Source organism: Pygocentrus nattereri, chromosome 20 (assembly GCF_015220715.1).
Source record: "Pygocentrus nattereri isolate fPygNat1 chromosome 20, fPygNat1.pri, whole genome shotgun sequence".
NCBI classification, from domain to species: domain Eukaryota; kingdom Metazoa; phylum Chordata; class Actinopteri; order Characiformes; family Serrasalmidae; genus Pygocentrus; species Pygocentrus nattereri.
In genome coordinates, this window is record NC_051230.1 from 26,901,838 (window position 1) to 26,928,008 (window position 26,171).

A 26,171-nucleotide genomic window follows, 5' to 3' on the forward strand; every position below is an offset into this window, starting at 1 on the left:
TTCAAGGGGGAAAACAAGTCAAAATCTTTCCATGTTGTTGAATTCTTCTCATGGTGGTCTAAAAAGATTCTCAGGGCTCTCTCAGTCCTAAAGCATAACTCAAACTCCTTTCTGTTGGGTAAACTAATAAAGGAGTGAATATCCTGGACCTGAAGCCACTGAGACTGGAAAATCATGTCAGCGATAAAATCTCTGTTAGGGGTTTCTCCTTGACCATTAAAACTGATCTTCACCCAATATCTGACGCTGTATTGGCCGAGGCCATGCGGGACGCCATAATGGCGGCGCGATCCGCGAGAGCGGCGTGACTTCAGATAAAAGTACTCAGTTCAACGATGTATAAAAGAAGTAGGTCTACAGGAAAATAGTAAAAGAGACCGCGGCTACCGCGAGGCACCGTGGCCAAACACTCTCACGTCTCGCTCAAATACCGCCCTTTCCTCTTCCAGACATCGTCGCTGATTTTTTTCCAAGTCGAAATTCAGTTTGAATTGGCTCTATTCCAGCGCCCAGCACATCTGAGTTTGGTATCTAAAACAATGACTTTGTGATAGAGGAAAGCTCTTGAAATCTTACGAATGTGTCTCTCACAAAATAGATTTGTGAACCAAGTAATACTTCTCTTCTGCCAAAAAAAAAAAAAAAACAAAATGTGTAGCCTAGAGGGTTTAAACAGGCCATTATCACATATAGGGTCAAAAGTCCTATATTTCACAATTTAAAACGTTGAGACAACTGTTATTATATATTTTTAGTAAATGTTAAAATAGACCTTGTGAGGTGATGTACAAAATGGACTTGGGTGCAAAGAAGGGGAAACATTAAGGAAGTTGCAAAGAAATCTTTAGTACAGTAGTCTTCAGACTGTGGGTCAGTGTCGGAACAAGTGGGTCGTGAGGAAGCTGCATTTTTTTTTTTTTTTTCTTTATTTGATTGCAGATTATAATGAAGTCTGTAGTGGTAACCAGGCCTTTTCCATACCGCACAGCCAACACTTTCAAAGCACTCCTATGTTATCAGTCCAGCCCTTAACCTACCGCACACAGCTTTCATGGACACACTTCTGAAGAGCTGTTAATGAGTGTCATGTGAATGACAGCAGTTGAAACTTGGGGTTGCCACTCAAACCTTTGAGTTCAGATCAAGTAATAATAATAACAATGATATCATATTTAAATAAAATATATAGCATCTTATTTAAAGTATTAATGTGTTCATGTTTTGGGTATAGAGACGAAAGGGGACAGTGCCTAGAATTAGATTTCTGCACATTTCATGCTCATGGATGCAGCTTAATCTTGGTGAAATACAAGCAAATAAATAAATAATAATAATATAGAAAATGTCTAATAAAAGGCTATAGAACAGGGAAGTCCATGTAGGTCATTTTTAGTAAACAGTAAAATACTTTTCATGGCTGACATGCATTTTCATTTTTGTCATATATTTAATGTTAACTAACTATCATGGTTTATATAAACATACACATGCTCAATCTAACTCCATCATAAGCCTACGGTCTGACTAACCAACTACTGTCTCACTCTGTCATCATTAGTCCTAGCTCTACTGCGACTTCAAATTACTCTATGTTAAAAGTCAGAAACTAAGGCTTAGATCTTAACCTAACTTTATTGACTGGCTCTTAGCATTAGCCTAAAGCCTACTGAACCTAACTGCATCACGAGCCTAAGCCTGCTTTTGCTTACTCTCATTTCATCATAAATCAAAGGCCTAGGTCTACACCTACTATAGCTTAACCCTTGTGTGATCTTAACATTCTGTTTACTCCCATTGTCCTATGGGTCCAAAATGACCCGCCCTACCAAAGGGCATTACACATTACAAAGACGATCACCAGTGAACAGTATTACACTGTCATAAAAGTTTACTTTTACACAGTAGAGGTTTATTATTGCTATAATATAAATGTGAAGTAATTACACCTCAATTAATTATATTAAAAGGGAAAAAATAGTCAACAATCTGGAACTTTTTTGTCAACAGTTTATTCTTTTATAATTTTTAGGAAGTGAATTATTAAAATACTTCTCTCATAACACTAATAAAACAAAATTTTACTTGATTTTGTGAACACTTTTCACCATCAACTCTATTTAGCACATGTTGGACAGTATGTGCAAACGTGCGAATGGGCTTTGCAGATGTACTTCTCACATGTGCAGCACACAGATTTTGTCTTGCAGTCCTTCTTCCAGGGGCAGAACTGGCACCTTTTTCTTTTGACTGACCCTGCTGCAGCCTCAGGTGGATCAGGACAAGATACAACTCCTTGAACAGCTTCCACAATGGCTGCAGTGGCTTCTGTGCGAGGCAGGCACTCCCTTTTCTCAATGCACGGAGTGACAAGAGCCTTTCCCAACTGCTCAAGGAACATCCTTCTGTATATGTAGCCTCGCCACGGGACCTATATACACCTGCTAATATCAAAAGCCCTATGTAGCCAATGTAGACCTAATGTACGTCAATCTCATCCATATTTTTCCAGTTTTCTCCATATTTCCGGAAACCCTCCAAATTTGTATTCTCCAGGATGATTTTTTCGATGGCTGGTGTGATGAACAGGAGAAAGGTGGATGAAATGTCCTGGACATGGGCAGCCGAATACCTTGTTGGTCCTGGAGTCATCCTTATGATGTTTGATGCTGCAGTTCTTCCCTGGTTGCTGTCTGAATTTGATGAGGACCATGCAATTTTGCCATTCTTTGACAAAAAAGTCTCTCTGTCAGCTTGAGGGATTTCCTCTTCTTCTTCATCTGAAGATGCTTCATCCTCTGGGTTGCACTCCTCCCCATCTTCCTCTTCAGATACATCTTCATCCTCTTGTTCCTACACAGCTCCTGAAAATATCTCATCCAGGACCTGTTGAGCACTGAGACATCTATTCATGGCTTCAGCAAGGAACGAACTAGGGGTACTTTGATTCGGGGTCTCTTTATATCCTCTATATTGAATTTGTTTTTATTGTTTTACTATGTCTGAGATTGTTGTTTGTTTTGTTTGGGAGCTTGTGTGATGTGAGGGGTTAGCTGCAGATCAAGAGTGTAGGTGCAGGTCAAAAGCAAGTTCAATTCATACATCAATCCAGTTTCTTTGATGAGTGTGTGTGTGTGTAGGTGTGTGTGTGTGTATTAGAGAGTTTGTGTGTGGCCTTTGAACTTTTTTTCTGGTGTTTAAATGCTTTTATAATTCACGGGTCAAAAATGACCCATAAGACAATATTTGTACCCTAGTGGTGTACAGCTCACATGGAAACATAAACAAAAACAAAATATCACTTTTTCTTATGATGGGATCCCTTTAGGAAAAGTCATAAAATTTCAAGGTGGAAAAAGATAGGTTAGGGTATTTTTTCTACAGCTAAACATGGTAGTGGGTCACTTTTGACCCTCAAGACAACACAAGGGTTAATTTCTTTACATTATAAGCTTCATGTCTAGCTCTGAGCCTACTTTTGCTTACTTTAAGTGCATCATGAACTCAAACACATGTTTTTTCTGCTCAAAAGATTAAAGCCTAGACGTTACACATCCTATTCCTATAACCTTATTTCATTTGTATTTATTTTAGAAATAATTCAGTTTTAAAAATGGTTCCAAGTTCAGCACGTCTCTGCAAGATATGACTGTAACCTTTATATATTTATTCATTTATAAATATTTTATTTTTAGTATTTTATGCAGTTTGATTGGTTTACTTTTATTCCGCACACACACACACAGGCCTCTTCTGACTCCACTCTGGAAAGCCTTCAAATGTATAAAACACACAAGAACACTAACGGAATATGTAAATAAACAGCTCGTAATAATACAAACATACATAACTGGGCACCCATTTTCTATTCACAAATACATGTAAAGGAAGAAAAGGAACAACAAAAAAAATAGAGATACACTTTCAAATGTTTCTTAAAAGTGTGCACTGAGCTGTTTACTAAAAGGTGGAATGGAGTTCCACAGCATAGAAGCATGATAACTAAAAGAGGCCTCTGTTTTTTCTGTATAATATACATTTCAGGTAGAAACACATTTATATAAGATTTTAGTACATAACACACCACTATCCACACAATAAAGCAGGGGTGTTAAACTCGACCCTCTACATGGCAATATTACAAAAATCTCTACATATCTTCAACTTGCCCAACTCCCTCCTCCCCCTCCTGCTGCTAAAGACTTTCCTTTTCTTAATCTTCCCGCGCATTTTTAGCTGCTGTTTCCTAAAAATCAAATCAAAAAATATCTGTGTATTATTTGATTGTTAACCAACATTTTACCATATCCTGAGCTCACTCTTGATTATTCAAACTACGCCAAAACACAAACATCAAAACAAAGGCAGTTTTAGTGAACCTTGTATTACATAAGGAGACTGAGAAATTGCGCGGGAACACGGACTCAAACAGAAAGTTACCCAACTTTCGTCGAACGATTATCTCGCGTTACATAAAACACAAAAAAGACTCTTTATATGAAACCGTGGGTGGCTCTTAAAAGAGCCGTTGGGGTTGAGAAAGTCTTCGTCACTTTCTACTTGGAGCTGGTGTACTTGGTGACGGCCTTGGTGCCCTCGGACACGGCGTGCTTGGCCAGCTCACCGGGAAGAAGCAGACGCACGGCGGTCTGGATCTCCCTGGAAGTGATGGTGGAGCGCTTGTTGTAATGAGCCAGACGGGACGACTCACCGGCGATGCGCTCGAAGATGTCGTTGACGAACGAGTTCATGATGCCCATCGCCTTGGAGGAGATGCCGGTGTCGGGGTGGACCTGCTTCAGCACCTTGTACACGTAGATAGCGTAGCTCTCCTTCCTGGTCTTTCTGCGCTTCTTCCCTCCTTTGCCGGCCGTCTTGGTCACGGCTTTCTTGGATCCCTTCTTCGGGGCGGACTTTGCTGGCTCAGGCATCGCTCTTCTCTTCGAGTACGACTGAAGAATGAGGAGGAGCCGCGCGCAGCCGCTTATTTAGACTCCGAAATTCAAAGTAGGAGAAGCTCCGCCCCTCGGAACGCTGTCAAACGATGATTGGACAACAATCAAGGACTTGCTTGGCGAACAAATCCTGACTCCTGCCCATCCTCCTCCTCCTCCTCCTCCTCCTCCTCCTCCTCCATGTCCTCTTTCTCCTCCTCCTCCTCACAGCTAAAGACTTCCCTTTGTTAACATTCCCGCGCACTCTTAGCTACTGTTCCCTTATACAGCACACCAGATTACACTATATTACACTATTTCAAGTACAAGTGAGTTTTTTTTTATTACACACACGCGCGCGCATACACAGTATATACGCCCATCGTTTCACTACAGTGCATAAAATTTATATATAGAACTTTTTGGGTATCTTAAAACTACTTTATTTAATTATTTTATTTACTTATTGTTTTTTTCTAAACATTAAGAGTCACAATATAAAATCGAGCATTTTCATTCAGATTAAACAGAATATACAGAAAAGGCTCTTTTGAGATGCATGTGGGTGGCTCTTAGAAGAGCCGTTGGGTTTAGAGTTGGTCGAGTCGAGCATTTAGCCGCCGAAGCCGTACAGGGTGCGTCCCTGGCGCTTCAAGGCGTAAACCACATCCATAGCGGTGACGGTCTTTCTCTTGGCGTGCTCGGTGTAAGTGACGGCATCCCTGATCACGTTCTCCAGGAATACTTTAAGTACACCGCGGGTTTCCTCATAGATCAGACCAGAAATACGCTTGACGCCGCCACGGCGAGCCAAACGGCGGATAGCCGGCTTGGTGATGCCCTGGATGTTGTCGCGAAGAACTTTGCGATGACGCTTTGCGCCTCCTTTCCCAAGACCTTTGCCTCCCTTACTTTTTTTTTTTTTTTTTTTTTTTTTAAAGAAACTTTATTTTAACAAAAATATAACAGTTTACAATTAACAAACAAACATCATCATTAAATACAAAACATCAAACAGTTACAGACTTTATATTTTAAAAAGTCAGAAAGTCCCATTTCTTACCTTCTTGTTTTTTTGTATCAATAGTCCTTCTTCTTTTCAGTTCCCGTATAATGTGTCTACAAACCTCGGCCAGACATCTTCTCTAGATCTTCAGTCAGTCAACGAACACGAATGAAGAGCTGCAACTCTGTACACGCCTCTTATGCTCCTCTACAGGACCTAGTTGAAGCCAAGACACGGGAGGTGGAGCCACATGCAACAGATGCTACAGAGAAAACACCACAAACGACGGAATCAAGAAAAACACAAGGCAAATACTGCTATGAAATAAATAACACAAATATTATTATAACTGTTACTAATATCAGTGCCATTATTAGTAGTAGCATTCTAAATCACAGGTTTTTATTCGAAACGTCATAAAATGTTCAAAGTACAAAAGTTAAAGAAGTTCATAAGAACAATATAATACCAAAGTGTGTGCGCGTGTGTGTATATATATATATGTGTGTGTGTGTGTGTGTGTGTATGTGTATATATATATATATATATATATATATATATATATACATACACGCACACACGGTCTTCGTCGGAAATAAATGCTACAGCGGTCATGGATGAATGGATGAAGCTTGGGCGCCATCCTGTGGTCAAATTGTGCCAAGGGAAGTACAAGAAAGACCTTTAGATTCAAGTGAATCTCCCTGTATTATACAGTACCATGTTCCCAATTCAGTCACTATGACTAGGTGGTTGTGAGATTTTCATGTGTTTACATGTAACAGTACAATTACACACAAAAAAATTATAAGATCATTTTTTTGGTAATGGATAAAGTGGAACTCAGCAATATACCCACATCTAATGCTCACTAGGAGTTAGAGGATTAGCATTTTGACACCATTATGGTTTAATCACCTTAAGCATAACTTACGATTGAAGAAAACACAATTATATTTATCTAAAACGACCAAATCTCAGTATAAATGAAATGTTCATAGTAGTAAACCAAATGAGAAAATACAATGGTAAAACTAATAGGCATTTTTATTAGAGGCCCAGCGTATATAAGGAACATTTAAATCCAAGCATAGGAATACAGGAATTTGGCTGCTGATATGCTTCCATATTTATTTCTGTGTTGTTCAGTGTTGTGCACAGTGCAGAACTTGTGGCACTTTACTGTAATTGTAGGCAGGCATCTACTGTATGTGGTACTGTGGTAGTTGTTTCTGTTGATATTCCGTGGTGCTTCTGAGCAGGGCAATGGAAAAAAAACAAAACAAAACAAAATGGAATAAAGTTACTTGAACGGGCTCATTACTGAAAGTTAAAGCCGTATCACTGATACGCCCCACTATATCTTTGAGAGGTCTAAAATGATACATTTAAAAAGATTAACTTAGTGGGGGAAAAAATCTCACACACTGCAAATTTGTTCCAAGTGTCAATTACTGTTCAAACTTACCACTGCTTTACAGTCAACATTACAAAAAAATTAGAGTAAATGCCCAGACATCATGAACCTCAGTAGACGCAAGTAGGTTCACTACTGGTTTTGGATAGTCATTAAAATGGCTATATTTGTGTGGTAGCCTGACTCTATACCTACTGCTAGTTACTCTATCTACAATGTAAGTCTGAGGCATAGCTATAGCTTCCTTTTGCTTACTATAACTTCATCTTTGGCCTAATGGCTTTTTGGGATATGTTACATACTTCATCAATAACCTAAGGCCTAGCTCTTAACCTAGTATTACTTACTCTGTCTATATTACAGGTCTGATGCATAGATCCAGGCCTACTTTTGCTTTTTCAAAATACATCATGAGCTTAAAGCATAGCTCTTTACCTACTTTTATTTCTCTTACCTCATGTACCTCTTTTCATTCATCCTCATTTCATAATTTGGCTATGGCCTAGCTCTAAAAGTACGACTTATAAACATGTCTAAACATAGTATTGCTTACTCTAACTTCATCAAAATCTTAAGGCATAGCTCTGTAGCTACTTCTACTTTCTCATCATACCTTCATCATAAGCATGATGCCTTGCTATGTACCTCTTTTCGGTAACTTTACCTACCCTTGAAGTCTAAGGTCTAGCTACAAGCCTGTTAACTTCAACTTGAGCACTTCCAATGTACGCTTGCAGTGTAGTTAGAATAAGTACAAACTGATTTTGAGTTGGGCCCCAGTTTCATGATGTAGTTAGACTGAGTGAAAGGAGCCACATAGCAAGACATTAGGCTTACAATGAAGTTTGAGTAAGCAAAAGTAGCCTCATAGCTAGGCTTCAGGTTTATTTGTTTCACTACATTAAAAGCCTGAAGCCTAACTGTAAGCCATCCTTTACCTACATCTTTTCATTCAAGCTAACTAGGAAGGAACCAAACCCCTATCCATTAACCTGTTTAACTTTAACCTCAGCATAGGCCAGGGGCCCAGATGGAAGCCTACTTTTGCTTACTCTCATTTCATCATAAGTCAAAGGCCTAGGTCTACACCTACTATTGCTTAATGTCTTTGCATTATAAGCTTCATGTCTAGATCTGAGCCTACCTTTGCTTACTTTAAGTGCATCATGAACTCAAACACATTTTTTCTGCTCAAAAGATTAAAGCCTAGACATTCCACATCCTATTCCTTAGTATGTCATCATGAGCCAAAGCCCTTGCTCTAAATGTTCATATGTCCATATGTGCACATATGGCCTAGCGCCAAAACAAAAAGCCTAAGGTCGAGCACTGCACCATTATTATACACTCTAACTCTAGCTTTAAACTCACTTTACTCACTGTAAATTACCCATCAACCAGAGGCCCACATGTAACTTCATCATAACCCTAAGGTCTGGCTAACCAACTACTTCTCACACTAATGGCATCATTAGCCGGAGTCCTAGCTCCACAACTACCTTACCTTAATCTGACTACTTCCGTTTCTACTACAGCTTAGCGATAAACCTACGTAAAACTACTTTTGCCTACTCGACCATCAGCAGTAGCCTAAGGCTTAGTTAACCTACCTGTACTCACTGGCACTTTAGCATTAACCTAAGGCCTATTTTCCTTATGCTAACTCTATAATGACCCTAATACTTGGCTCTGCTCTGCATCACAGGCCTAGCCTCCAACCTTTTTGACTTTCACTTATTTCATTTGTATTTATTTTAGAAATAATTCATTAAAAAATTGTTCAGCATATCTCTAAGATACTTACTATGACCTTCATATGTCTTCATTCATATTTTTATTTTTATTATTTTATGCAGCTTGATGGCTTTTTACTTTTGTTCCACAAACACACACTGGCCTCTTCTGACTCCACTCTGGAAAGCCTTCAAATATATAAAACACACAAGAACACTAACAGAATATGTAAATAAACAGCTCATAATAATACAAACATACATAACTGGGCACCCATTTTCTATCCACAAATGCATGTAAAGGAAGAAAAGAAACAACAAGAAAATAGAGATACACTTTCAAATGTTTCTTAAAAGTGTGCACTGAGCTGTTTACTAAAAGGTGGAATGGAGTTCCACAGAATAGAAGCATGATAACTAAAAGAGGCCTCTATTATATATATATATATATATATATATATATATATATATATATATATATATATATATATATATATATATATTTTTTTTTTTTTTTTCCAGGTATATCTGTGTATTATTTGATTAACATTTTACCATATCCTGAGCTGACTTGATTATTCAAACTACGCCAAACACAAACATGAAAATAAAGGCAGTTTTAGTAAACCTTGTATTACATAAGGAGACTGAGAAATTGCGCGGGAACACGGACTCAAACAGAAAATTATTTAACTTTCGTCGAACAACGAAGAAAAGGCTCTTTATATGAAAACGTGGGTGGCTCTTAAAAGAGCCGTTGGGGTTGAGAAAGTCTTCTCTACTTTCTACTTAGAGCTGGTGTACTTGGTGACGGCCTTGGTGCCCTCGGACACGGCGTGCTTGGCCAGCTCACCAGGAAGAAGCAGACGCACGGCGGTCTGGATCTCCCTGGAAGTGATGGTGGAGCGTTTGTTGTAATGAGCCAAACGGGACGACTCACCGGCGATGCGCTCGAAGATGTCGTTGACGAACGAGTTCATGATGCCCATCGCCTTGGAGGAGATGCCGGTGTCGGGGTGGACCTGCTTCAGCACCTTGTACACGTAGATAGCGTAGCTCTCCTTCCTGGTCTTTCTGCGCTTCTTCCCTCCTTTGCCGGCCGTCTTGGTCACGGCTTTCTTGGATCCCTTCTTCGGGGCGGACTTTGCTGGCTCAGGCATCGCTCTTCTCTTCGAGTACGACTGAAGAATGAGGAGGAGCCGCGCGCAGCCGCTTATTTAGACTCCGAAATTCAAAGTAGGAGAAGCTCCGCCCCTCGGAACGCTGTCAAACGATGATTGGACAATAATCAAGGACTCGCTTGTCCAACCCCTCCTCTTCTTTCTTCTCCTTCTCACAGCTAAAGACGTTGCCTTTGTTCACCTTCCCGCGCACTCTTAGCTACTGTTCCCTTATACAGTACACTATATTACACTATTTCAAGTACACTCCAAATAGTTTTTTTTTATGACGCGTACACAGGCGCGCATACAATATATACGCTCATTGTCTCACTATAGCGCATAAAGTTTATGTATTCAACTTTAAACACTCTAAAACTAATTTAAATATTCTATTTTTCTCTAAACATTGAGTCACAATATAAAATCGAGTATTGAACGGAATATACAAAAAAGGCTCTTTTGACATGCAAGTGGATTCAGTTTTTCTTCCCTTTTCTCCATTCGCCAAATAGACGATGCTGCTGTTTCTACGTCACAGTACTTGGGTGTTGTTAGGACATTTGCTCTTTTAAGCTAAAAGAGTTAAGTGGCTCTTAAAAGAGCCTTTTGTATGAATTCGGGTAACCCGGATGTACTTCATTTAAGCGCGCTCTCCGCGGATACGGCGGGCCAGCTGGATATCCTTGGGCATGATCGTAACTCTCTTGGCGTGGATGGCGCACAGGTTAGTATCCTCAAACAGACCCACCAGATACGCCTCGCTAGCCTCCTGCAGGGCCATGACGGCAGAACTCTGGAAACGGAGGTCGGTCTTGAAATCCTGAGCGATCTCACGCACCAGGCGCTGGAAGGGCAACTTACGGATCAGTAACTCTGTCGATTTCTGGTAACGACGGATCTCCCGTAGAGCCACAGTGCCGGGCCTGTAACGGTGAGGCTTCTTCACGCCACCGGTGGCCGGGGCGCTTTTACGAGCAGCCTTGGTGGCCAGCTGCTTCCTCGGGGCTTTGCCACCGGTGGACTTACGAGCGGTCTGTTTGGTTCTTGCCATAACGCAAAGTACTGCTCGTCTCGGAAACAGAAAGGGAATAATCTTACTCGTATATCACGGCCCTTTTAAGCATTCGAGCTGCTCGCCGCTCATTGGGCGCCTTGGATGTGCCCGCCTCACATTGGACGGCTGTGCACGCGTCGGCTGAACGCTATTGTACGTCCTCTGCCGCGCAAACGATTTCAAACATAATACACTGCCCAACGCCCTGGCGGGCTCCTGTACCCCGGCCAATCTAAGTAATAATATTAGTAATTCAGTAATAAACTGATTTTTGGTTCATTCATTATGACACGCCTATTATTTCAAACTGACTCGCGTCGTTATACAGACGTTCCTGGGTGTTTATTTGCATGTGTTTATGTAGAATAAGTTTCTATACCTTACTGGGGGTGCATGTAATGACACTGTGCTTCTATTAACGGTAACGCACACCAAATAACTTGTCATTTTTATTTCATTTTATTTTTGGTTGGTTGGTTAAAGCAAGAAAAAAAAAACTGAAGTGGGTGGCTCTTCAAAGAGCCTTTGGTTAAATACAAATCAGTGGAAAAGACCAATTTACTTAGCCTTGACCGCTTTCTCGGTCGGAAGTAGTAAGTAAGTAGTAGTAGTAGTAGTATTGGTTGATTATTTTTGTTACTAATTGTAAAATTTGGAAAACAATACAACAGATTCAAATCCCTGCAGAAGTTGTTTTTAAACAGGTAACTTTTGCATTGAAACGACTGCAAGCAGAAAATCAAAATATCCCTGGACTTTGCTGGACTTATAATTTTTTCATTTAAATTAATTTTAAGTTAAGGCTATAAGGCTAATTGAACATGCTACATTGCCCCTATGTGTGAGTGCATGAATGTGTCTGTCTGTCTGTCTGTCTGTCTGCCCTGTGATGGACTGGCGACCTGTCCAGGGTGTGTCCTGCCTTCTGCCCGATGACCACTGGGATAGGCTCCAGATGTGCTCACCAGTGTGTATGTGGTGTTTCATTGCACGGATGGGTTAAATGCTGAGGTGAAATTTCCCTGTTGTGAGACTAATAAGGGCTACTTAATCTTCATGTCATGATGAGCCAAACGCCTTGCTTTAAATGTAGCATTTATGTCAACTACAATATACGCCTGAGCTCCAGCTCCAAACCTCCTATAAGCACATATAGCCTAGCCCTAATCTCAATTGGAAGCCTAGCTGGAAGCCTCCTTTTGCTTCCTCTAATGTCATCAGGCATCTAAGGCCTAGCTCTAAACCCGCTTATACCCACTGTAACTGTACCTTTAACCTGAGGCCCACATGTGATACATATGATCACTCTAACTTCACCATGAGGTCTCTAAGCTACTTTTGCTTACTATAGCTTCAGCTCTCCACCTACCTTTGCTCAGTGGCACTTTAGCCTACTTTTACTTACTCTAACTGCATCGTGAGCCTAATGACTGGCTCTACATCACAGACCAAAAGCCTAGTTTCTTACCTACTTGTACTTACCCTCATGGCATTTTTATTTATTTCATATATAAAAAATAATAATAATTCTACAAGTCCAGCATGCCACTACAGGATATGTACTATAACATTTATTTGCTGATCCTTTGTCTCTAGCACTATTAGGCTTTTCAGCTTTTCAACTCTTCCCAGTGGGGCCAGAAGAGAAAAGAGAAGAGGGAAAAGGATAGATTAGGACTGACAAATATGTTTATTTGGACTTTTGGCACATATGGACAGATTACTATATATATTGCACTTCTGCACACCTTATCGCACATCTTGCACATCTGGACACTACCCACCTAGAGAGAAATTGATCATACATTTGTTTGGGACAAACTTAAAAGCGGCTAGACTTAAAGAAGTTAGAGTGCTCAAATAACTTTCTGAACAAGATCCTGGGATTTAAAATAACGACCAGTTCGCCTGTTTCTGAGACGCTCCAGATCAGGTGGTGGCGCTAATTCTGTAACTATAACTTCAACTGCACTAAAGCGGAGAAGCAGAAGATTGTGTTGTGGTCAGTAGTCCACGCCTCAGCGCTCTTGCAGTGTTCCTGGAGGAGTAGAAAAAAAGAGCTGAGCTAGTGAAGGTGAGGAGCTGTCCCTCGGTCACCAGTATCTTCCTAACTACTTTGTTAAATTTGTTCTTTACAAAGTCTACGTCTTCGGTCACACAGTTGTCGGTCAATAGTAAGCGCTGTTGCTAGGCAACATGAGGGCGAAGATTAAGCTATAATAGCAATTTGTATTTAACGCTAGGTTGTTGAAAATGGAACAAAATATGTTCAAACTGTTGGGGCTTTAGTAAAGTAGAAATGCATATACTCTTGTTCTCTTTCAGTAAGGACTATTATTGTAAATGGCAGGTTGTTGAAATTGAAGGCTGAACTGCCGCACTAAAGTTGGCTTGCGGTATTTGCATTAGTGTTCTATATTTGCCACCAAAAGCTGAGCCACTGTGGTATTACACATGAAAATGGGTAAAACTGCAATAATCACACATTAAACCATGTTTGTGAAAGTTTTCACAAATCAGAAAAGTTCATTTGAGTGTGCTGTTATTTTTATACATAATAAGTCATTAAAGTTATACACACTAATGATCTCTCATTAGTGTTATTACACATGAAAATGGGAGTAGAACTATATAAATCACTCAAATATACCAAACTGTGTTTGTGAAAGTTTTCACAAATCAGATGGTGAAAACAAATAAATAAAATGTGTATATGTGTGTGTGTATATATATATATATATATATATATATATGTATATGTGTGTGTGTGTGTGTGTGTGTGTATATATATATATATATATATATATATATTTTTTTTTTTTTTTTTTTTTTTTTTTTAATTGTGTTCCAAACTTAAAAACACTTTCAGCTTTTTTGAGCAACAGCTTTTTAATCAATGACTGACAAATAATTCTAGCCTATTTTCATCTCCTTACATAGGTATATTACTGTCTCAGTGTTTAAAACGTTAAAATGTTTGAAGACTGTTGATAGTTGATAAAATGTTGCCAAAATGTTGTTAAGCAGAAGCTGCAGTATCTGTGGTGGATGGTAATTCGTTGCTAGGTGCTACTGTGAATGAAGTTCCACCTTAAATTATGTGCCACGTTAATTTTAGGGCTACCTTAACTAAGTTCCACCTCAATTTCTGTGCCCCCTTAAATGTAGTGCCTTGTTAATTCCAGTTCCACCTTAAATTCTGTACCACCTTAAATTTAGTGCTATGTTAATTGAAGTTCCACCTTAAATTTAGTGATATGTTAATAGGAGTTCCACCTTAAATTTACTGCTATGTTAATTAAATTTCCACCTTAAATTCTGTGCCATCTTAAATTCCCTGGGTGCAGGTGCTCAGTGCCAGGCTGCACGAACCAAGAGACAGCGTCATGATGGCTGAAGTTAAGCCTTATTGGCTAGAAGCATAGCCACCTACCTTGTTGGGCTTGTCAATGCTGATGATTACACAAATGTGTCTACAAGTTTGTGAATAATTTCTGTTCACTTACTGTTCTTATCCACCTTAAAGGGGACATATGAGAATCTCCCTTTTTCAGTGCTTGTGCACATTCATTTGGGTATGAGGAGTGGACCGTCTTACAAACTGTGAAACAAGTAACTTGGAGTTACTTCTCCACAATGTTGCCAACTTAGAGACTTTGTTGTTAGATTTAGTGACTTTTCAGACCCCTTCAGCCACTGTTAAAAAAACACTTAGCAGCAAAGCTAGCAAAGTTTTGGATAAGCCTTAGCTACGTTCTGAAGAAGAGGGTCTTCACTACTTCCCCGCAAGCAAGAGACACACCTCTGCTCTGTTCAGTGAATGGCAGAGTGTCAGAGCAGTACATTCAGAATAAATTATCTGAGGTGTGCAGTGTCATATTGCTCCTGAAGCTTGCTCCAGCCAGGGCTTCGGAATATTCATTGTACAAGCTCCTCAGCCATGGGTGCTTAGTCCATGTTTAGATGAGTTTGTGTCTGTGAAGCATAAGTACCCTAAGATGTTTGGTGACATAATTTATTATGCTTTTCATTTGTCTATATATGACTGGAGATAAGGCCTAATGGGTCACATAACCTCTGAGACCTTACTGAAACAAACAAAAAACACATGTAGCAACATTGATATTTCAGCTCCTTAACAACCTTGTTAAGCAGAGGATGCAGTAACATTAAGTTGAAAAATGCACATACGTTTTATCCTATCAAGTTTTGAATTGTTTTCTTTACCCTGGGATGTAATGGTGTCAGTTTTTGAATAATATCAGTAATTTTTGCCTTGGAGAAATCCAGCTTAGCCCCATGGTTTTCAATATTGGCATGATGACATGACTTCAGTGGTCTATATGTGGAGTTTGAGTGATTAGGTGATTAGCTTTTCCACATCAGATGGACGTTTACTCTTTCTTTATACATTCTGCCAGTTGATGCAATTGGAGCATTCTTGATTTGGATCAGACTACTTTTGTTGAATACATTGAATATTTTTTTTTTTTCTCTTTCTAGAAACATGATGTCCCGTTTCAAGTCTTCTCCTGTGTGTGTGCTTTCATAAACATTTGAGGACATTCCAACAAGAGGAAGGTCAAGCTACTTAAACAGGTTGTACATACAAACATGGCCTCCAGAACATGTTTCGGTTCTCGGCAAACATCATCTGGCATCCTCCACATGAATGAATCTCACAGACAAACACAAAAACGCAGGAAGGAGAGAAATCAGTACTGCCTGGAGTTTTACTCAACAAAGTACTCTCAAAAGACACCAGCTCATTCACACAGGAGAGAAGCCTTACCACTGCTCAGAGTGTGGGAAGCGTTTTACTGTACAAAGTCATCTCAAAATACACCAGTGCATTCACACAGGAGAGAAGCCTTACCACTGCTCAGAGTGTGGGAGGAGTTTTAATCAACGCTGTTCTCTCCAACATCAGCACATTCACACAGAAATTAAACCGTATTACTGTCCAGAGTGTGGGAAGAGTTTTAATCAACAGATTCTTCTCAAAACACACCAGCGCATCCACACAGGAGAGAAGCCATATTATTGCTCAGACTGTGGGAAGAGTTTTAATCATCAGAGTAACCTCCAAGAACACCAGCGCAGTCATACAGGGGAGAAGCTGTTTCACTGCTCAGAGTGTGGGAAGAGTTTTGCTCAACAGAGTCATCTCCAGCAACACCAGCGCATTCACACAGCAGAAAAACCATATCGCTGCTTAGAATGTGGGAAGAGTTTTATTCATCAAAGCCATCTCCGTCGACACCAGCGCATTCACACATATGTAACCTCAGCATCATGCCAGGTTTAAAAGTAGCGTGTAGCACTGTTACCTCACAGCAAGAAGGGCCTGGGTTTGATTCCCAGCCATTCAAGCTGGGGTCCTTTCTGTGCAGAGTTTACATGTTCTCCCCATGTCTACGTGGGTTACTTATGTCTCCTCCGGGTACTCCGGGTTCCTCCCACAGTCCAAAGACATGCAATCAGGCCATTTGGACATGCTAAATTGCCCCTAGATGTGAATGTGTATGTCTTGTCTGTCTGCCCTATGATGGTCTGACGACCTATCCAGGGTGTATCCGGCCTTCTGCCCAATGATTGCTGGGATAGGCTCCAACTGCCCCTGCAACCCAGAAGGATATGTGGCTTAGAAGGTGTGTGTGCGTTGTTCTAGGTTCTTTCTAATACATGAGCATAAAATGAAATACACTCACCGGCCACTTTATTAGGTACACTAGTACCTAACTTGCTAGTAAAAGGTTGGACCCCCTTTTGCCTTCAGAACTGCCTTAGTTTTTCGTGGCATACGTTCAACAAGGTGTTGGAAACTTGCCTCAGAGATTTTGTTTATTTATTTGAGTTACTGTTGCCTTTCTATCATCTCGAACCAGTCTGCCCATTCTCCTCTGACCTCTCACATCAACAAGGCATTTTCGTCCACACAACTGCCACTCACTGGATATTTTCTCTTTTGGGGAACATTCTCTGTAAACCCTAGAGATGGTTGTGTGTGAAAATCCCAGTAGATCAGCAGTTTCTGAAATACTGGCACCAACAACTATGCCACGTTCAAAGTCACTTAAATCACCTTTCTTCCCCATTCTGATGCGCAAGTTGTCTTGACCACCTCTACATGTCTAAATGCACTGAGTTGCGGCCATGTGATTGGCTGATTAGCTATTTGTGTTAACAAGCAACTGAACAATAATAAAGTGGCCGGTGCGTGTATATCATTAATAATATGATGAAAACAATCGAGAAGCTCTACATTCAATAGTAAGTTGTTTACATTGTCATTATTATTACTGTAGTGTTTCTGATGCAGAGATGGATGTTTTGACAAACATTTGATAGGGTGTTTGGCTCCTTAAGTCCCTCTTTTGCTCCTTTGATTCCTACACATTAACTAGTTAATGGTAGTTTCAATTAAAGTGCCACTTTGTCTTCCATTTTAATCTTTAGGAGGAGTTTTTTGTTGAGGACTGCAAACAAAGGAGATATGAGCCTGAAGACTGCAACTGAAGTTTTTACTGGGCTAAACAGAACTGTACAGCTTTGTAAAGGAGACTGCAAGGCATCAAGCTCTCTGTATGATGTACTGGTGACGTCTACTCAGTATGGCCTATGCATGCCTGTACGCAGCATAAAGTCACATACAGGCCAGACTATCACCCATAAACTCCCATTAGTCTTTTCAGAGACTTTGAAGATTGTTGGTTGTCTTTGTGATTTGGAGAGTGACTGATCTCTAAGAAGGGTGCTGTGACATGAAAAAAAAGGGCCTATATGCCCATCTCCACCATCCTACCAGACAGGGTGGCAGCCGATGGTGCAGGAGTTGGATGTTGCTATCTCTAGCATCATATAACTTGGTGAAAGGTGACTGTTTGAGGACGTTCATAGCCTTCGGTCTGACTGAGAATCAGACATGCTGATGTCAATAGGATGTGCATGGGGAATACTGTGTTTATTGACTAAACCTCACCAATGATAACATGTTCAATTATGTTGCTGAACCAATCCATGTCTGAATTATAGTTTATAAGTTGATTTGTAATGATGAATCAATAATTAGGTCCATAAATGTTTGAATGTTGACAAAGTTATTGGCATTTAAAGACATATTTAAGTTTCTCAAAGTGCACATTTTCAGCTTTAGTTTGAGGGTATACATTAGAGGGGTACATCTAAATTAGACGAATGCTTTAGGTATTACAACCATTTTCATACATGGCCCTCCCATTTTTATGGGCTCAAAAATAATTGGAAAGTTGGGTCCCTGTCTGTTCTATGATCAGTTCTGTCTTATTTCCACATTATTTTACTTACTAGTAAGCAGATATAAGGTCTAGAGCTGATTTCGAGGCATTTACATTTGGATTCTGTTGCTGTTAACTTTCAATATGAATTCCAAAGAGCTTCCCTGCCAGCGTAGCTAGCCAAATATAGCAAAATGTGTGTGGCCAACTATTTGTTACATTTTTCAAAAGAAAGACTGCATAAGTCAAATCCGAAATCAACCCAAGACTTGTAGGCAAAGAAGAGGAGTGTTCTGTAATGACCAAATCACCTGACCTGAATCTATTTTCTAAATTTAAATTTCATAATCAGTTCTTCTTTTTAAATTGAGTATGTACCTATGTGCAGAGTCTGATTAATTATCTGCAGTGTAATAAAGGATGATATGAACATTTGTACAGTTATACTATACACAAATAAACAGCTTTAGCTTTTAGCTAATATTACAGACAAACATTCACAGCCTACAAACTGTATAAATTCATTGACAGCCCTACAAAACAATGAATGGGGCTATATCAGAGAACTTGTAGAGAAACAAAGCTCTCCGATATAATCCCGCTAAACGTTTAGCGGTTTAATATAACAGGAGAAATCGGCAGTAGCCAGACTCCTCTTAAACTGGCTCTTAATACGGGTGCAGTTTAAAATACTGCCCGTTCAATTCGTTCCGTTTATATCCGTGACCGCGTAGTTCCAGCGTGAAGCCGCTTCAGGCCAGGTGGTGGCGCCGATTCTGTAACTACAGCTTTCTCCAACTGCACTAAAGCGGAGAAGCAGAGGATTGTGTTGTGGCCAGCGGTCCACGCCTACAGTGTTGTTGGAGGAACAGAAACATTAGCTGAACTATCCGAACTCTTGAAGGTAGGAAGCTGTCCGACACTTTAAAACTCACTGTATTTCACTCACTCTGAGACAAACAGCTGGAGACACATTCGAGTTTTCAAAATAAGATTTTATTGGCCAAGACAGAAGCAGCTTAATTCAAACCTGAGTGGTGAGTAGTAGAGCGAAAACCAGTGTTGGGACAGAATGTTTGGATGATAATGTTTTTCTCGTTGGGTTTCTGCTTTATTCGTGGTTTATACTACACATTTGCTAGTCGGAAAATCTGTCAGTTCATTTTTTTGCGGTAACAGTGCTCGTATCTAGTGGAGTGAAATACGAGTGTTGTGCTTAATTGAAATTAACTGTCACTCTGTTTGATTTGTTTGAGTCCGATTTGCACCCTCTGAACAAACAGTCATAACTCGGGAAATGTTTACTCTATCGTTTCTCTACCATTTAAAACTGAAAAGGAGTTTCTAGGTGAAAGTTTAAGGATTTTAAAGCAGATTCCCTGTGTGATCAGCTGTGTCTGTGAGACACGTCAGTTAGAATTTGAAGTTCTGAACATTCCGCCGTTCATTCTTATGGGAGGTTTTTCATTTTTAAACTTAATTTTATTAGAAACTACCAATCTGATCGACTCCAAAAATACATAACACAAGTCACACCGCTGAGACCTTCGAAACGCAGTTTGAATGGAGTCTGTATGTTAAGCGGTTCAGGCTGTATTAATCGCAGAAAAGTGTGGAAGAAAAACAAGAAGTATGAGATAATTCTTTTTCAAGCACTCTAATGAATGTAGAAATAGTGAGTGATGTACTGATATTACCTGAGATGAGCGTTTGTACAAATGTGATGAGAAAACAGCAGTTTGTTCTAAAATAATAGGGAATGCTTCCTGACATCTGTGCATGTCTGGATAAGGGTTGTTGGTCACTGGCTTGAAGATTAAGAGCTGGTGTGTATGGTGGGTGTTTCAGGATGGTCTAATTCAAATGATCCCAATCTCTGTCCTGGAAACCACATGTTCTGCATATTTTAGTGCTTACCTTATTGTAACACTCACAGTTCAGCATTCAATCAGTTAATGAGTAGAATCAGGAATGCTAAATAAGCAAAAGTATAAAAATGTCTTTAGATTTGACTCCAGGACTGGAACTGGGAACCTCTGATCTCAATGAAACTGAAAACTGGTCCTTGATCTTTCACTCTCTCTCCAGGCAGCGGGAGTGTGAATAGAGCTTGATTGGGTTCGTAGGCATATTCACAATGAAGAACTTTTATAGTCTAAACAGTGCCTCAGCCACATATGAAATCACTACTGACAGTCTTTCTCTTGTGCTTCTACAAAGAATAAAATAAAATTTGATTCAGCATGAATAATTTTTCTCTTAATTCAGTACATTTTCCATACAACAAAAATAAGTAATGCATTCCGTTATGGAGACAGCTGCCTAACTAGTCATTACCTTCAAAGGCACCTGTATCATTTGATGTTTCCTTTACATTGAGACTGTTGTGGGAATTTATTGGGTATGAAGAACCAGCTGCTGTAATGAGTCATAAATGCTGTTTTATACTCACCTTGCACCAGTATTGCACATAAACATGACAAGTTTGTAAGTCATTTCAGTTCACTTTCTTCATCCACTTTAAAGGCAAATTGTTAGTTTGTGACATAAACAAAGTAATTCAGAGCGGATTGATGTGAAAAAGCTCCTTTCTAGGGAAACGTGCCGAGTCAGAGTTCTTCACAGCGGTGATGGCAAGAACAAGATGTCCACCTTCAAAAGCCCCATGACAGAAAGTTGATGAAATGGTTAGATGTATGCTGCCTGATGTCTGACATATTGTTTATTATAGTTTTGTGAGAAAGTTTTGAAAATGTATTTTATCTGTTTGTTTTTTATAAATTCATGGTGGTAGACATGATGTGTCTAAGTTGTGAGGCAAAATAGTCCCCAAAGAAAATTAATTTTCCAGATTTTATCATGATTAGCAATTCATATAAAACTCAGAAGACACATGTAGCTTCACTGGTGTTTTGTTTGTTTGTTTGCTTGTTTGTTTGTTTGTTTTGTTTTAATAGTAAATAAAGGGTTATATTTGTGTTGTAGACATGGTGACCCCTGGTTCCTTCGCAACCAGTGTGAAGAAATCAGAGTGTGTAAGTTTCTCTATCCCCGCTTGTGAACTCCAGTTATTTACAGTTAATTTACAGTTATAAACTTTCTTAGCTTTTTCCTATACAGTGAATATTCGATTGTCACATCCTCTTGTAATGTACCAGTCAATTATTCAGCCATTCCTAGTAGCAGGCTCCAGATCCAAACAGCACAGAACAGGTTTAATTTCACCTTTCTATACCTTCAGTGGCTGCTCAATTTCACTCTTCCAGATTTAAAGAATTTTTAATCATCTAAACTTGTGTCAGTGCTTTTGTTAGCCAGAATCAAACATGTTCTGTCATTGGCAAAGCAATTAACATGCTAGCAAAACTAACACTAACAGCAAAACTCTCCTCTGTAGCATAAATGTTTAATATTAATCAATTATTCGATAGATGGTTGGAAATGTATAGAAAATGGCTTTTTTTACACACACCATCATATGCAGTATACCCTGGTGAAATGGTGGGAATGTATGAAAAAAGATACCACTCAAACCATTCACTCAGTATACCCAAGTGCAACAGGAAATCATAGATCACTGTTTGAAACGTTCTAGACACTAGGCTGAGCTTTAAAAGTTATTTATTTATATTATAAATAGAAATAATGATTGTTATATTTCGAAGAATTCCTAGGGGTATATGTGGTTTTGTCCAAAATAATTATTTCTTTTTTTTTTCTATCTGAATAAATTTGTTTCAGTTACAGGTTTATTTATTTATTTATTTTATTTTTTTTCTCATTTATTTAGAGAGATTAAGCTAATTAACCAAAAGGTAAATTTCATAACTCTTTCTACTCATCTTTAACTGGGGTGCCAGTAATTGTGTAGGAGATTGTGTGCAGGTCTGAGTAGACACATAATAACCATTATGTACAGAGTATTACAGAATGATTAAATGAATGATTGTATTAAAGATGATGTAAGTCGAGCGTTTATGATTTTGATCAGAATACTTTTTTACACTACAAATTGAGTTTAGATTTGTTTTCTTCTTTCAGAAATGATGTCCAGTTTCAAGTCTTCTCCTACACTTCCCTACCCATCTTAAATGTGCTTCCTTAAATACATCAGGACATTCCCCCAAGAGAAATATTAAGTTGCTGAAACAGGTGAAATATAAGAATATGGTACCCAGACGACAATGCAATGCTAACCAAATATCACCTGGTACCCTCCACATAGACACATCTCACAGACAAACACAAAAGTGCATCAAGGAGAGAAATCACTACTGCTTGGATTGTGGAAAGAGTTTTACTCAAAAGAGTCATCTGAAGACACACCAGCGCATTCACACAGGAGAGAAGCCATATGACTGCTCAGAGTGTGGGAAGAGTTTTACTCGACAGAGTCATCTCAAAATACACCAGCGCGTTCACACCGGAGAGAAGCCGTATTGCTGTTTAGAGTGTGGGAAGAGGTTCTCACGACAGAGTCATCTCAAAATACATCGGCGCATTCACACAGGAGAGAAACCGTATCACTGCTCAGAGTGTGGACGGAGTTTTAATCATCAGAAAACTCTCAAAATACACCAACGCATTCACACAAGAGAGAAACCATATCACTGCTCAGAGTGTGGCCGGAGTTTTAATCATCAGAGCACTCTCAAAACACACCAGCGCATTCACACAGGAGAGAAACCGTATCATTGTTCAGAGTGTGGGAGAAGTTTTACTCAGCAGAACTCTCTCAATCAGCACCAGCGCATTCACACAGGAGAGAAGCCGTATTACTGCTCAGATTGTGGGAAGAGTTTTAGTCAACAGACTCACCTCCAAAAACACCAGCGCATTCACACAGGAGAGAAACCATATCACTGCTCAGAGTGTGGGAAGAGTTTTACTGTACAGAGTACTCTCCAAGAACACCAGCGCATTCACACAGGAGAGAAGCCATATCACTGCCTGGAGTGTAGGAAGAGTTTCAGGCATCCAAAGACTGTGAAGAAACACAAGTGCTCTTAGAGCAGGGGTGAAAATTGGCAGTAATCAGTGTAACCTTAACACATTCCAGGACTAAAAGTCTTCCAGCCCTAATTTCACAATGTTTTTAGGAGAAAACGACCTATTGTTATGTTGACTACTATGTAATTTAGTATATCTAAGCTAGTACAGGGTATTTGATGGAATGATGGATGTTTTGACAAATATTTCACAGTGTTCTTGGCTCCTAGAGTCCCCCTTTAATTCCTACACATTAGCTAGATTATGAGTGTTGCAATGAAAGTGCCACTTTGTCTTCCCTTTTTATCGTTAGGAGATATTTTCTGTATGCTATGTTGAGAGTGTCCTTGTTGGTGACTGTAATGAAGAATATAAAGGCTAAACCCTGACGGTTGCAACAGTGAAGTTTTTGCTGTGGTGGGCAGAACCAAACAGCTTTGCAAAGGACACAGTGGAGTATGAAGGATTGCAAGGGACTGTGTGACTTTAAGGACTGCTGATGTTCTTTGTGTTGCTTGTAGAGTGAGTGTTCCTTGAGATGGACACTGTGACATCAAATCTGTCCTATTAGTCATGGCAGCAGCCGATGGTACAGAAGTTTGAACCGGGTATCTCCATCACTGTAGAAATGGGTGGGCCTGACCAAGAATGCTTATTTAAGAATGAAGGACACTAATGTTGTTGACTGAATCTCGCCATTAACACTGTGTTAATTTTTGTTCCTGAAATCTCTCGCCCTCCCTCTCACTCTTTTCATTTTAGCCTGCCAATTTTTATTCTTTTTTTTTCGAAGCCTTTGCATGTGAGATATTGTTTTTGTGAATGTGTTAATCTATTAAGATTATTCATATAAGATTATTATCAAGATGTTCATATCTGTTAGTAAATGGTAGATATTTACATTTACTAACCCTTCAACTTACAAGACTTTACTATTTATTGTCTGTGAGATCTAAAGCTATCATAATGATTATATGCTCTTGGGTGAAGCCCAATTTGCCACACAACAGCTCCCCACTCATGCACAGCTGAAGTACAACAAACTGGTAAAACTCGTCCTTTAAAGAGTTGGTCAGATTCCCGAACAAGACCATCAGCAATTCAGCTCCCTGATGCTACAGGAGTTTGAGCAGTCCTTCATCTGGGCCCAACAGCTCTGCGATTCCGGATGTTGTCTGAGTAATGCAATTCCAAGGAAGTGCTCATTCTGGTGGTGCTGAAGCAGTTTATAGCACACCTACCTGAGAAGACAGGAGTCACCAAACAAGGCCACCAAGCTGGTTGAGGCACACATGGTGATATACTCTTTGACAAGATCCCCCAACCCAGCAAACCTCTCTTTTTTTCTCTCTCTCTTTATCTTCCTACTCCCAGACAAAATCCAATTGTAGTGTTGTATTCTGTCTAGAAAGCTGAGCTATTTATGTTGTGTTTAGAATAAAACTGTATCTCCACAACCTGCTCCGTGTCTTCTATGTATTCTCCCAACCTCCCAAAGATCTTCACAACCTCACAATAAAAACAAGCCATCAGAGTTCAGAGCATCAATCGAACTGAGTTTTAAAAGTATTGTGCTATAATATTCAGATCATTGCTGTTTGTAGTAAAACTGTAAAGTTACTGCATCTGTACTCCCACTTAAAAATGTTTTGTGTAAAATATATTTAATCCTCTGTTTCGCCTTAGACAGAACTGCATCATCAAAAACTTTTTTTTTTCAAGTTCATCACAGAACATTGCCTTTCTTTGCTTTGACTTTTTAAAAAAATATCTGATTGTGTACGACGTAATTATGATTACCACATGCATAAATTATTGCTTTTAATGATTTTAATGGTAGTAATGTCATATATGGGTATCAGTTAATGAATACAGTTTGTAGTCAATATAATGTTTACTGTTTATCCATCCATCCATCCATCCATCCATTATCTTCCGCTTCTCCGGGGTTCGGGTCGCGGGGGCAGCATCCTAAGCAATGAAGCCCAGACCTCCCTTTCCCCAGCCACTTCCACAAGCTCTCCAAGGGGGATTCCGAGGCGCTCCCAGGCCAGCTGGGCGATATAGTCGCGCCAGCGTGTCCTGGGTCTTCCCCGGGGTCTCCTCCCAGGTGGACTCGCCTGTGACACCTCCCGAGGGAGGCGTCCAGGAGGCATCCTAACCAGATGCCCGAACCACCTCAGCTGGCTCCTCTCGACGTGAAGAAGCAGCGGCTCTACTCCGAGTCCCTCCCGGATGACTGAACTTCTCACCCTATCTCTAAGGGAGAGTCCAGACACCCTGCGGAGGAAACTCATTTCGGCCGCTTGTATTCGCGATCTTATTCTTTCGGTCATTACCCAAAGCTCATGACCATAGGTGAGGGTGGGAATGTAGATCGACCGGTAAATCGAGAGCCTTGCCTTATGGCTCAGCTCTTTCTTTACCACAACAGACCGGTAAAGAGCCCGCATCACTGCTGACCCAGCACCAATCCGCCTGTCAATCTCCCGCTCCCTTGTACCATCACTCGTGAACAAGACCCCGAGATACTTGAACTCCTCCACTTGAGGCAAGAGCCTATCCCCGACCCAGAGAGGGCTCTCCACCCTTTTCCGCCTGAGAACCATGGTCTCGGATTTA

At 40.0% G+C, this 26,171-nt stretch overlaps 5 protein-coding genes across 8 annotated transcripts in view; 1 reads left to right on the forward strand and 4 right to left on the reverse strand.

The window, feature by feature from the left end:
* LOC119261556 (zinc finger protein 239-like) overlaps positions 1-26,171 on the forward strand; it is a 47,449-nt gene that overhangs the window by 5,797 nt on the left and 15,481 nt on the right. Inside the window, exons 5-8 of one of the 4 annotated variants that reach the window (XM_037531796.1) lie at positions 15,808-15,903; positions 17,764-19,464; positions 21,546-21,595; positions 22,602-25,006. In XM_037531796.1, the coding sequence (XP_037387693.1) occupies positions 22,728-23,570 (843 nt within the window). In that variant the 5' untranslated portion in view covers positions 15,808-15,903; positions 17,764-19,464; positions 21,546-21,595; positions 22,602-22,727 and the 3' untranslated portion in view covers positions 23,571-25,006. The other 3 variants (XM_037531797.1, XM_037531799.1, XM_037531798.1) reach the window with 3 other exon arrangements.
* On the reverse strand, positions 1,756-10,162 carry LOC108419634 (histone H2B-like). Its single transcript, XM_037531811.1, has 3 exons — positions 10,028-10,162; positions 5,995-6,199; positions 1,756-5,031 (listed from the first exon to the last, which is right to left on the reverse strand). The coding sequence occupies exon 3, from the start codon at positions 4,926-4,928 to the stop codon at positions 4,554-4,556; it is 375 nt and encodes a 124-aa protein (XP_037387708.1). The 5' UTR covers positions 4,929-5,031; positions 5,995-6,199; positions 10,028-10,162; the 3' UTR covers positions 1,756-4,553.
* LOC108416587 (histone H4) lies at positions 5,059-10,162 on the reverse strand. Its single transcript, XM_037531814.1, has 3 exons — positions 10,028-10,162; positions 6,058-6,199; positions 5,059-5,842 (listed from the first exon to the last, which is right to left on the reverse strand). The coding sequence occupies exons 2-3, from the start codon at positions 6,069-6,071 to the stop codon at positions 5,545-5,547; spliced, it is 312 nt and encodes a 103-aa protein (XP_037387711.1). The 5' UTR covers positions 6,072-6,199; positions 10,028-10,162; the 3' UTR covers positions 5,059-5,544.
* On the reverse strand, positions 9,833-10,388 carry LOC108416588 (histone H2B-like). Its single transcript, XM_017689520.2, has one exon. The coding sequence runs from the start codon at positions 10,245-10,247 to the stop codon at positions 9,873-9,875; it is 375 nt and encodes a 124-aa protein (XP_017545009.1). The 5' UTR covers positions 10,248-10,388; the 3' UTR covers positions 9,833-9,872.
* Positions 10,770-11,315, reverse strand: LOC108411817 (histone H3). Its single transcript, XM_017683572.2, has one exon. It carries the CDS (start codon positions 11,299-11,301, stop codon positions 10,891-10,893), a length of 411 nt encoding a protein of 136 aa, XP_017539061.1. The 5' UTR covers positions 11,302-11,315; the 3' UTR covers positions 10,770-10,890.